We start from the raw sequence: 13,403 nt of genomic DNA, 5'->3' as shown, positions 1-13,403 counted from the left end.
CTGCCTAGGCAGCAGCATGACCCCTTCATGCCTACTGCATGAGTCCAGGTGAGGAAGGAACAGCCCTAGTCCATCACTTATTTGGGATTCTTCAATGCAAGACCACTAGCTACTTGTTCTACAGCACGCAGCACAAAGGACTCCTCATCTCTGAGCAGCTCCACAAAACACTGTGGCAACAGAAATAACTACAGAAACTGCAAATACTGCAGCCTTTGGAGCTCTCAGTCCAACAGAACTGTACGTTTCTGGTTCTTGAGCAATGAATTCTCTCCAAGTTTCTCTACTTGGAGCTGATTGACACAGGCAAACATAAAGCCTTATGTGGTCTTTCTCTGCAAACGGAGCTTGATTTTTCTAGGATGCTTTCAGTTTCACCAGACAGAATTTCTCTGATACTACTGATGAGTTTTGAGTAACGGTAATTACAACCCCACTTTGCAAAAAAATCATAACAGAAAGAAAAATCCCTGGTAGCAAAGCGATAAAAAAAAGTCACCTGGTTTGCAATATTAAGTTATCTATACATGTGCTACCGACTGGGTCTTGGCCAGCCTAAATTGCTCTCAGGCTGTATGGCTTGGCCAGCCTAAATTTCTCCCAGGCTGTATTGCCTAGCATTTCCAGTTGAGCGGATACCCCATAAGCAGCTAAATATGAAGCCAGCCAGAGTCAAACAACAAGAAAGAACAGGGAGCAGGATTTGGCTGGAAATTAAGTTGATTAAGTGTGGGTTCCAGATTTGTGTTTCATTTTCTTTGTCTGGATAAGACAGTGCATAAGCATTTAAATATTTATTGTGACTAACCAAAAACGCTTTGACTACATTTGACATAAATATCATAGCCCAATATAACTAATTGTTGCCCATAAAGCAATGAGAAGAAAGCACTGTGATATCCTCTGCTGATACAGAATTACAAAAAAAAAAAAGCTTCCTCCTCTTCCATTGGTGCTGTGTTAATCTCTATATTGGCTGAAGACAATATCATAGAATGAATAAAGGAATGTAGATTCATTTTCATACATTAGATTTGAATTCAGACTAGCATAATTATGGACTTTATGGAGATCAAACTGATTTGGTATCATAAATAAACACATTTTAACTTCTTATAAAACATTTCATAACAAGAGTTTATATTTGCTTTCAAGCACCATGCTGAGGATTTGCAGACAAGTTTTATGTATAAAAATGATACATTTAATCAAATATTCATATTTCAATAGATTAAAAAAACCTGAATTATTTAAATCTTAACAAGAGTAAACAGTCCTACAAAGATTCATTTGTCATGTGTATCTCTGGAGAAATCATAGTGACTGGTATTGAATCTGGAGAATCAAGGAGAAATATATGGCCATTCTCTATATGGAATGCAAAAAGATGCATCAGGAAATTAGAAATGACCAGCCTGACCTTTTCTATAAATGAGAGATGGACTCGTAGTATACCATTGGCTCTGAAAGTGCACATCATTTCTCACAAATTTGGTGTTATTCTCTGTTGCAGATCTGGCAGCAAGAAAAGGATATTAAAAAGAAAACAAAATGATAGCATGAAGCCACCTTTACTAAAATCCATGGACAATATTTTTGTGATAGGAACTGCGATGTGTCTACTGTAAAGAAGGTGTTAGGGTACACATAAACTACTGTGTCCTTATTTGACATGATAAGGGTCGGCTGTATTAAGGGTACTGAAAGAGGATACAAGAACTAAGATGTTCAAAAGTCTGCAAATGACAAATGAGTCCAAATTCCATTTAGAACTCATCATGGGAATTTAATTCCAGATTTACCAAAATAATCACATTTTTATCAGCCAAATCACAGATTTGTGTGTATATCAGGTAGCTCATCACTGTTAATTTTAGGCCCACCCAGCTATGTTGATTTAAAAAATGGAACAATCATCCCTAGGTCATTTTGGTGCTTTAGAAAAGCTTTTCACTGGCAGTTCTGGGAAGGTAATGACAATGACTAACAGGCTAAGCAAATTAACCCACAAGGGAAAAAATATTCCTACCAAAGAAAAGACAAGTCAAATAATCAATTGTAGAAACAGTGAAAAAAGAAGTCTTAAAATTTCTCAAGGGATTAAAAATAGAAGAGTAGCAGGAAAAGAAACAAAGATTATTTAACTATATCCAGCCACCATCTCTGAGAGCCACTCTGCCTTGCTCTGCATGGTTTGCTGAACAAATTGTCTTTTCCCCTACTTCCCCACAACAAGACAGACTACCATGAGAAATAGAAATAGTTCTGATTTACTTTATAATAATTTGATTCTGAAAGTATGAAATAAAGGAAAAATGATTTGGGGTCTTAGGTCAATACTGGGAGATCTGTAACCTTTCTGATCAAAAAGTTGGAACTCTAAGATACGAGTTAGTTATTTTTCCTACAGCATCTTGCTGTGTGACTAAAGACCACTGGAAGAACTGCAATATAAAGAATAAAAAAATTAAGAATTCAAGCTCTAGACAGAGATAAGAGCTGAAACACATGCTTATCTTTAGATATTTGAGTAACCCCACCGAAAGCAAACAGCAAGGCCCTATCATGTCTTGAATGTAGCTGAACAACAGCTTCTTTCATTGGGTTTGCTTTGTATTTTCTGAGATTTTCACCTATGTCCAGCAGTTATAGATAAGTTACGAAGTATTTGGAGTCTACTCTAAGTTCACATATAGTCTGCAAAGTTTAACAGAACGAAAAATATACGGAATTTGATACTTTTTATGCGATTTACTGCATTTTATGGTCTGTTACATAACTTATTACATCATATATAATGCTCAGCCAAGTTTAATATTTTGTCTTCAAACCACTAGTTCATCTCAGCCGTTTTACTAGTCTGACTTACTTTATATCCTAAACCGAGAGGACGTATTTTTTCTTTCTAGTATGCCCACGCTATATCCTTTATAACATGAAATATTCTTAAAATGAGATGTGTCTACTCAAACAGCTATTGTGGTATAAAACAAATCAATCTTTTTTGACTGCTGTGTTGAATTTTACTCCAATTCTCTTGAAGGCTATTTCTCACAGTTACTGCTCATGAAAACACACTCACAGCTGGGCTGACTTTCTGAGTTTCCAAAGGATAGGATATACAGTGTAAATCAGGCTACAGACACATAGGAATGGGCATCTCAATTAAGATATGTGGAAAACATTGTGATTATCAGATGCCATCCTTAAAAAGGCTTCTGGTCAAAAAAGCTTAAGTATAAAACATATTCGTTTGTTCATCACTCTCTAGAGTTTTACCAGATGTTCTTTGCCTTAGATCCACTGAAGTAGAGAAGTCTGACTACATTAATCAGTAAAAAACAATTTTACTCCCAGAAAGATGGGGTTGTTAACTTTTCTGGTTTAGTTAAAATATTTCAGATATGAAATAAAGATTAAAAATCAATAATGTTTTAAAAAATAACTATTATTACTTCAGATAAGAATTATTCATGCAATTCCTGGATTAGGACTCTCAGAAAATCAGTAAGTGTCACAAAAAGATGAAAGCTGACAACAACGCTGATCTGGCTTTTTTAAAATATAGAGGAAATAGATTGAAGTGGTTGAAAAGTACAAAGGGAGATGAATATGTATAGGGCTGGTAGTAGATACGGATGATCTGATTTTTGACGTGCACTCTGTGCATTTGCTTATGGCCCTGCAGAAGGTGCTTGGGTTGACAGGGTACCAGTGGCCGGAGCTGACCTGGCTGAGGTGAAGCCTGGGGAGTTGCCTGGGGGTGCACGCTGAGTTAATGCATCAGGACAGCTGATCATCTTTAGGGATGCAGGAGGAGGCTCTGCTGGTATCAGTAGAGCAAGACCTGTTTGTAGCAGCTGAGAAAATCTTCCAGGAGTTACAGAGCTGTCGAGGAAGAGGGTTGCACTTGGCAACCTGGGGACTGAAGTGGTGACACAAAGCGCGGTTGAAGCAGTGGCCTTTGGGAAGTAGGTTGTACCTTCCCTCTCTCGTTACCAACAAGCAAATAAAATAGGTGAATAAAATCAGACATGATTATTGCCAACATTTATGTTTCTTCCAGATTACAACTGTAGAACAACCAGGTTTTTGGGTTTAATACCTCTTTTTCCCAGCTGTGTAACTGTACTGCAAACTTTCTGGGTTTCTTGGACTCATGTAAGGCATCTGAGAACAGGAAGATGGTCCAACTGCTAAACTTTATTCAAGGATCTGGGATCATTTATTTGTTCTGTCACTAGCATTCGGTTATAGTTGTGAAAAAATCACTTGATCTCCATGAAAGAGGTTCTCTTGAGGGAACCTCTGAGATTTTGAGGAAGCAAATGGGTCCCATCCCAGTCCACATGCCTATTGTCCTCCTTGTGTTTACATGCTGAAATTAGACTCTGTAGATCTCTGGGAGAATATAGGTTCTAGTGAAAATGATGAATAATCAACCTTTATTTAATGCTACTTCTCTTTTAAAAGGGCCCAAATGAGAGGGAAATAAAAACCAAAACAAAAAACCCAAACCAAACCCTGAAACCAGCCCAGCTGAAGTATACCAAAGTAACGTATCAAAGGATGCAAAGGGTTAGAGGAGAAGGAAATGGCTGATTCCCTTGGACTGTGATGTGACCTTCTGGATCCCATCACCAGAAAGAGAGGCCAAATGGCAGAGGAAAGGAAAGTCCAGGACCCCCACCTCGCCATGGTGTACCTCCCAATCCAGAAACTATTTACTGGTCTGCTAGAGGCCCTCCCTCTCCCTCTCCCATGGTATGCACTCCCATGGACCGTAGTAAAACATCCGTGCTGCCAGAGTTTGGCCACAGTCAATGAATTACCTGTCTTTCAAAGGGTGATGTGAGGCTGACACGTCCACTTCACCAGGTGAGCAGGGAAGTAGAAATGCCAAACACAGAAAGCCACAACTTCATCCTTTCCTTCTTCCAGTCTCAATTTAAAGCACAAGTATGAGGTAGATGGGGGAGATTTAATAGGTGGCCATAGAGCTTCCATAGGAAATATGGAAAGAAGCTAGTCTTCACTGTCACTTGCAAAATAAATCACCAACACCTGGGATATGCGATTTTATTATCAATCAGGCTTGAAATATTTCCTCCTTACTAGCCAAATGTCTGAAAGTGGATTCTCTGCTGAATATAATAGCAGACCTTAACTTTTGACCGAAAGCAAAGGACATCAAAAAACATTTATGTGAAAGGATGCGTTAAAGATGTCTAATCTTAAATTATTGTTTTTCTTTCACAGGAGAAGAAACCCTTCATGGTCCTATTTTTATCCAAGAGCCATATGATATCATTTATTCCATGGGCTCAGCAAATCCAGAAATCCTACTGAACTGTACAGCTAAAGGATATCCTCTCCCATACTACAGGTGAAGTCAACTTTGGAAAAGTATTGTCTCACTGTGAATCTTTTAACTGTGTTTTAATCAGTTTTACACCATCATACATACCTCAAAATGTGTTGAGCACTCACAGCGAGAGTACACATAGGTATAGTAAATTTGAGGAATAAAGGAAAAATAGTTTTGCTAGTCTACTGTTAAGAAAATTAACACAGGAAAAGAAAGCACATCATTGAAAACTTCCCCAAAGTATTTTAAAACGTATGAAATTACTTCTGAACCCACAGAACAGCTGTGAAAAATGGAAAAATGGAAATGCTACGCATCTGTATTTGATAAAAGTTTTCACATATCAATAAATGTTTGGAAAGCAAAAGAGTAACATCCTTACCCATTTCTAGTTCTAACATTTCATGTATATATTTATAGTGTTTATTTAGAGGAACAGCAAGACACAGCTCTGATGTCTAGCTTACAATACTCTGTAGACTCACTTAATAAAACCTTGGTACACAGGATTGTTTGAGTGTTCAATAACCATGGACTCATCATTTAAAACATGGCTTGTCGCACCAAGGATCTGGAAACCTGAGTCTAACAAGAGGAAAAGCTGGAAATCTGGAAGAAAAATGACAGTATGCATTCTTCAGAAAAGAATGGGGAAAATAATGGTCTGGGGGGAAAATAAATAAATAAATAGAAATTATTCATGCAAGACATGAAAGAAAATTTTGTCCCACCAAATACTTAGACAGTATTTATTCAATAGCTTTTAATTGTGTACACAACAGTTTCCTCCGTAAAGTTCCACTACTAGTTATCAACTTGGCTTTCGTACTTCATGTATTCATTTGTTTCCAAATACTGTGCTAGTAAAGGAATATTTTATCTCCTTTTCACAGTGTAACTTCTCTTCCTATGAGTAGAAATCCTCACCCATTTCCCATCCCATTTGTTCTTCCTGTTTTCAGCACGAACATCTGTTAGTTCACGTCATGAACTTCAAGTCCTTCCGGTTCATCTATCCATCTGCTTCACATCCATTTATACAGGCAGCTTCCTCAGAGACCGATAACAAGTACTGACTCTTGTATTCCAACCACAGACTCCTCGTATGCACAAATAGTGGAGGCAGCAGGTTTCATTAGGCAGGAGAGCTACGAACTCTCCTCCCATCATACACCTGACATTCATATTTTCTCTTTCACTTTTTTCCTACCCATCCATTAATTAGTTTCATTATTTTCTTTCCACTATAAGGACATATTGTACTCTAGTAAGATAAGATCAACATCTGGGAATGGATCCTGAACCATCTAGGTCAATTAGGAGTTAACAGACTATCACTGCTGCTGTTACAACCTGGGAGCTTTTCACCATGACTTGAAAGGAATGGGAAGTCTTCAGCACTTTTCTTTGATTTCACCAGAGCCACTTCCAGTTTTGTCAGATAAGGATTGAGCTTATATATTTAAAGTTCCAACAATGTTATATAGATCAAACACAGTATGAAATTTTAATCATATCCTTTGTTGAGTGATGGAAAAGAACAGCAAGGACTACTGGAAGGTTTTTCTTTGATTCAGGAACACAGAACCACTACAACAGGCATAAAGTTACGTACAAGCTAATTTGCTATTTAGCATCTTTTACATAAATAAATATGCTGATTAATACCTTTTTGTTAAAGTGCTTAGCATTTCCTAAAACTTTTATTTTATTGTGTACTACATTAGTCTTATAGACTCATCTAATATAGTAGTAACTTTTTGCAACTTCATTTCAAAATCCTATGTGTCTAACAACCACAGTGCCAGAAGAGTATAGAACTGAAGAAGGCATAAGAGCTAAGTAAATAAAAAATGAGAGACACTGATTTCCTGCTGGACACTGTTGGAAGTAACAGGGATTATAAATCTGATTACAATGAAAACAAAAATATGGATGGAAGTATCTCTGAAATCACTACATGTGTTAGGAAATCTATATAAATGTCCTGATAAATATAATTTCATCTATTATGCCTTTTTTTATAATGTCAAAATTCTTTATAATATCAGGTGCACTATTTCAATTTTTCCCTGTGTGATGTTGGTGATACATAAACATAACCTTTCAAATTAGATTTATAATTTTTTTGCACTTAAGCTTTTCTGTTATAGTTGATTGAGGGATTACCATCGACTAATTTAAGTAATGGATTTTACTTCTTTTTCTACTTACAGCCTATCCATGAACATATCACAGTTCCACAGTTTTCTTCCACTCATTCAGTTGAGTACAGTTAGCCTTCCTCCACACTGAAAAAAAAACATAAAGAAGTCACCTAGAGCCTACCAAGCAAGTGTTCTCTGCAGTATTTTGACATGTCCTGTTTGATCTCAGGCGCTTAGTTCTAACTCTTTTTCTGAACTTATATTCAGTATCCAGAGTAATCACGTAATCTAGCATTTTTGTGCAGGTTTGGAATTGAGGATTTTTGTCCCCCAACAATCTTCACAGAGAGCAGTCAATTGAACAAATAAATAAGAAAGCCAAGGACAGCACAAGCATTATTCATTATAACAATATATTAACATTTCAGCATAACTTAGCGTGATGCAGTAAAATAAGATAGAGAGATTCAAATTCAATACAAATCAAAGTACCACAGAAGATAACTGCAACGGACAAATAAAAGTGAGAGGAACAGAAGCACCAAGTCTACGATGATTGCAAATGACATAAAATATGTTTATAATCACTGCATAAAATTGTAGAATGATTCCCAGTAACACTAAAAATATATTTATCTTATTCATACCATTGAAAAACAAATGACAACCCTGCTATAATGTACTTGTTCACTAAAATGCTCTCCCTTGACTCATTGCAGATTCTGCTCCAAAAGTGGAGTAGAATTAAAAATGCCTTCAACCTCTGTCATCTTGTATACCGCTAGTAAATTTTAATCTTTCTATTTTATTCCTCTATGGAAGTACTGTATACTAGTTTTTTTTCCCAATCACAAGAAAGTCTCAGGTGAATTGGCAGGACATTTCCATTTGAATGCAAATAATCTAAGAAACATAGAACACAATGAAGACTTAAAAAAATACATATTTTTATTATAGCAGTACACGGAAGAGGTAATTCTTTAAATCATATATGCATATATCCGCACAGAAAGTAGCTCAAATTAGAGAGAGATCTAGACAACTAAAAGCTTCTAGCTATGACAACTTTGGTATAAAATCATGATGCGGCTACGTGTGCTTTGTAAAATTTCCAGGATTTTACTTGTAGAGCTAGAAAAAGCTCTTCCAGCAGAAAATTCAAATAGTCTTAAATGTCTCTTTTTTTAAAAGCAAGTAAAACAGATTAATGAAATACTTCATCTGAATTTATCCAAAATATTTGCACATTGCCTAATTGGAATCTTTTACTAATTCCTTAATTGCTTCAACATTTGTACATTGATAGTTTCACTGAAATTGATACACCTTCACATTTCATTTCCAAAAAGAAGTCATATCTTCTGAAAGAAAATGTTCCCTTTTTCTAAACAGTTTCTATGGAACAATACTCCTTTCCAGATTCATTAATCATAGAAATGGGACTGACTCAATTGTAGCTACTTAGACATTACATAGCACTGTATAATATCCTTACAGATGTGATCGGAAATTTCCTGGTTAATTATCCACTTAGCAGAAATCACGATCTTATGTCAAAAGTTAAAATTTTCCCTACCAAAATGTCAAAGATCGTAGGTGACCAAACAGCAGTTTTAACTCCCTGAAACAAATTTCTTGCTCTGAAACTCATTATCAGCCTGTCTAAGGGTTGAATTGCAAGCCAGGTGCCTCATGCCTGGATTTTTTCTATGAATTTGTGGCTCCAGGCTGAGGACTCCATCTCCTCAGTTTGGCTGGATTTACTTGAACATGGGTCAGGGTGTAGGGAGAGGTGTCAGGGTCATGGTGTCAGTAGATACATGGTCCAGAAGAAATTCTACTCAGAGAGGATAAGGGAAGTCCAAACACCAGAGAAACCCATGGGTATGCAGCTTAACAGTCAACTCATGGGTAGTGAAACATACTGACACTTCTCAAACAAGTCCTAAGAAATTTGTATTCTGCAAAGATCTCTAATATTTCTCCATTTTTATAAGTTTTGTGTGCTTCTGTGTTCTTTGAACATTTTTAGCTAGATCAGTATTTTTTCAGTGTGAAAATACAATAGAAATCCATTATATTATTTTCCCACAATTCTTTTTAAGATATTACCCTAAAGACAGATTGCATAATTTGCAGTTGCATTGTAAATACACGTCACTCACATATTCATGTTCATTAATAAATTCTACTCCTCCTCATTTTTATTTGCTTGGAGATGGAGACTATTTGAATAGTAAATCACAAGTATTGATTAAGTAGCATAGATAAAAGGAAATCACCACATATTACAAGTTTATCCTTACATCAGTTACTTGACTGCAGTGTACTTTAGAAGGAAGTTCCCAGTAAGTCCAGCATCAAAGATTTAACATAACCCAGCAGCTTGGAAGAATAGTGGTATGTTGGTATATTCGAATGTTAGGATAAATTGGTAACAATTTAAGAAGAGAACAAGAGAGAATAGACTACCTCTTGCTTGAAATCTTCAAATTAAGATGGGAAGAGGGAAAGGTCTCACATATATATGTGTTTTGAAAGTCTTTAACTTAATGAGGCATTTATTGGAAATATTTTATAACTGGTCTTCTATAAAAAGTTAATTTTTGAAGCAAATAGAATATGATCATTTGTTCTATGAATTCATAAAACACACAGATTTTTTTAAGTTTGGACATATCAATATGATTTGAGAAGTCTTACTTTCCTAGGGAACTAATGTATTCAGCATCAGAATATAGCATGATTATTTAAAGTTCAGGTTCTGAAACAATTGGTCCAGGATACATTTCCTATAACTGACGAAAAGTATTTTTCAATGGTTGCATGAAGATGTTCACAAAAATATGTAGATGATCCCTGCCTTAACAGGCTTACATTAAAATTTTCTTAAAACTATTCTTGAAAGATTTCTTTGTATTAGACAGTATACTGCAGAACACACAAAGTCATTAAATTATTGTCTATCATATGAATTCATTAATTCACTTTCTCACTTTCTTCAGTGATGTAAACATATTAATTAAGAAAAAGCCCACACGAGGAGATGGAGCCCTGATACATATGCAAAGTTTAATAATCATTGTACAACGGTGATTAGAATGATTATGGGGATACTGTGAAGAATTCATTTGCAGCAACTAAGCCAACAACTTTGCATTTGTTTTGAAAAACAATTATAGATCTTAATTGGGAGCCATGTAATGATGACAGCAGTTATTTCAGTGATTGATTCTGAAATTAAAGAGAACTGGCAAACTAAATACCAAAATGTCCTGTATTAGAAAAAGGAAAGATTTAGACAGCGTGTACCGTATGCAAATCCTGAAATAAGGCAAAATCCTAACACTGATACAGACTACTGCTTCATAGAACAGGCTCATGGATGGGCATCAGTTAAGATTTTGCACATCTTTGAAGAAAAAAAAAAAAAAAAGGCCAAAATACCCCAAATAACAGCAAAACCTAGACCTGCTAAAGTAGAACATAATAAAGGAATGGAGCAGAGGTACAGAAAAGTAAAAAATCAGCTGCAACTGGTAGGAAAAATTACTGATGGTCCACTGCTATGTCTAAATTTCTTAATGTTGATGCATTCATGAAAGAGCAGGCAACGATTGGCAGACCCAGATAAATTATTTAATGTTACCAGAATTCGTTCACAGAATTCAATCGATTTCATATTTTAATCAGTCATTACTCATCTTTAAAAACAACAAGTGTCCATTTGAAAGGTCAGGATCCTCACTTGGATATTTGTCAAGATCTCCCTTGGAACACAGAATTGCATTTCACAGCACAGTGTGAAGGTCTTCCTCCAAAAGAACAACTACCTGTGCAGTCTGATCGTGTAGAGAAAGGTCTGTGGGTAACAGAAGTAAAGTGTTGTGCTGTATATCCAGGTCAGATCTTCCAGGAATACAGTTCTGATGCAAGTTTGCTTCAATTTATTAACTGTGGAAACTACCAACGCTGTCAGGAAGTTCATCTCTGTAAATAACAAGAAATAGAATTTTTTTTTGCTGTGATCCTTCAGATAATCAAGAAGGAGACAACTGCCCTTGTTCTGAGGCCTGCCATAAAGCCTTCTGCAAACCTAAAGTGAGCCATTAGCAACTCTTGTGTGGTCTTTGCCTCCTATGGAGGGGTAGGCATCATGCCCACATAGGTCAACAGAAATGATACAGGTTGAAAAGGCAGTTGTGGTATAAAATTAGGAGAATAAAATATGTGGTTATGTAATTTTAGGATCACTGACAGCCTAAAGTGTGGCATTAACAAGCCCGAAGTTTGCAGACGTCAGTGACTGAGGTCCTTTATTCTTCCTTTGGACCTCATGTGGACAATGAAAATTCAACTGTTATGTGACTAACAAAGCCACAAAATTTCCCTTCTTAAAACATATAACATTTATTTTCTTTGAAATAGAAATTTTATTTTGACATTTGTAAATAGCTGCATAATGTTGCAGACACAATTCATTTTCTACTTAGTGGACTGACAGGGATAAATCATGTTTTAAAATAGCAGCATCTTCCTCGTCAAATTATCAGTCTCGGTCTCAAACTTACTGTATAAAAATTTCTCTCTCTGCTTTCCTCTGTCCTCTGAAGCGTAATCCTTCCTGATCTATATCTCCAAATCATTTTTGTAACCAAATTTATGATATCATTTGCAAGGACTGTAAAGCATGTTCAGATACCATTTCTATTATAAAAAATAAGGTGGCTGTAGTTGAGGCATATACCATACTCCCAATTGGATGGATAACTTAGTTTGTATGAATAAGTTATAATTACTTTTTGTAGACATTTGGATGAACACTGGTGACTAGCATAAAAGCAGTAAAGATTTTTCAAAGAACAGAATTATTGATATCACTAAGATTGATATAAGAAGCAGTCTTGTGTGAAAAATGATATAATTTTGTGATATTTAACTACATTTTTATCATTACAGGTATGCTACAGCACACTATTTAAGATAAATATGAATAGGCTCTGTAAATTATAAGCATAATTTGATTTTTTTCCCCTCAAAGGTGGAAGCAAAATGGCACAGATATTGATCTTACCATGAGTTATCACTACAGGTTGGTTGGAGGCAGCTTGGCAATCAATAACCCACATAAAAAACAGGATATTGGAACATACCAGTGTTTGGCCACAAATTCATTTGGAACAATTCTGAGCAGGAAGGCAAAGCTTCAATTTGCATGTAAGTTGGGAAGATCATATTTATTAGAGCATTATTTTCCGATTAATTCTGCACATGGACTGTAATTTATTGGATAATTAAAGTATCATCAGTGAGTCTGTTCAAAATGTTTGGCTTACTTCAGCAGTGCTTGTTCTTAAAAAAAAGAATTCCTAGTAAATATTAATAACAAAACCAGACATCTGATGACTGCTAGCCCTCAGGAACAAGAATAACTTTCAGAAAATTGAAAGGTCAAGGAAGATGAATGCAATTTTTTTCACTTAATGAAGGTGTTTCCACTTTTTAAGACACCTCTTTCTTTGCTATATTGCAGGTAGTTACAGTTGGGGGGGCGCAAATGTTGCAAAAAAGTTAGGCTTTCTACATTCTATAGCATAATGAGATCTGAGTCATAAAAACATTGTACCCTTAATTGCCACGCTAATATTTTTTACATTGACAGAGCAAGAAACACCCTTTTTCCTCATACAGTGTGCAAAATGGTGAGCTATGCTCTGAAATGTTTCATATTTCAGCTGGATTGGGTAGAGCACATATGCTGCCTTGAGATGTTTTAAAGTTTATTTTAGGCTTGCTCCCCATTTCACTTCTTCACAACTTCATGAGCTTTTTCACAACATTTATATGTTGTGACTGAGTTCTGTCAATACCCTGGGGGGGGGGGGGGG

General features: G+C 35.9%; 1 protein-coding gene across 1 annotated transcript in view; it reads left to right on the top strand.

Moving 5' to 3' along the window:
- Positions 1–5,270: 5,270 nt before the first annotated feature.
- Positions 5,271–13,403, top strand: part of CNTN3 (contactin 3 (plasmacytoma associated)) — a 91,882-nt gene continuing 83,749 nt past the window's right edge. The window contains exons 1-2 of the mRNA XM_009701612.1: positions 5,271–5,386; positions 12,557–12,732. Of these exons, the coding sequence (XP_009699914.1) occupies positions 5,319–5,386; positions 12,557–12,732 (244 nt within the window). The 5' untranslated portion in view covers positions 5,271–5,318. The remainder of the gene's footprint in view (positions 5,387–12,556; positions 12,733–13,403) is intronic.

Source organism: Cariama cristata, unplaced genomic scaffold (assembly GCF_000690535.1).
Source record: "Cariama cristata isolate BGI_N322 unplaced genomic scaffold, ASM69053v1 scaffold8886, whole genome shotgun sequence".
In the NCBI taxonomy this organism is placed as follows: Eukaryota; Metazoa; Chordata; class Aves; order Cariamiformes; family Cariamidae; genus Cariama; species Cariama cristata.
This window is presented reverse-complemented; position numbering and strand designations above follow the sequence as displayed.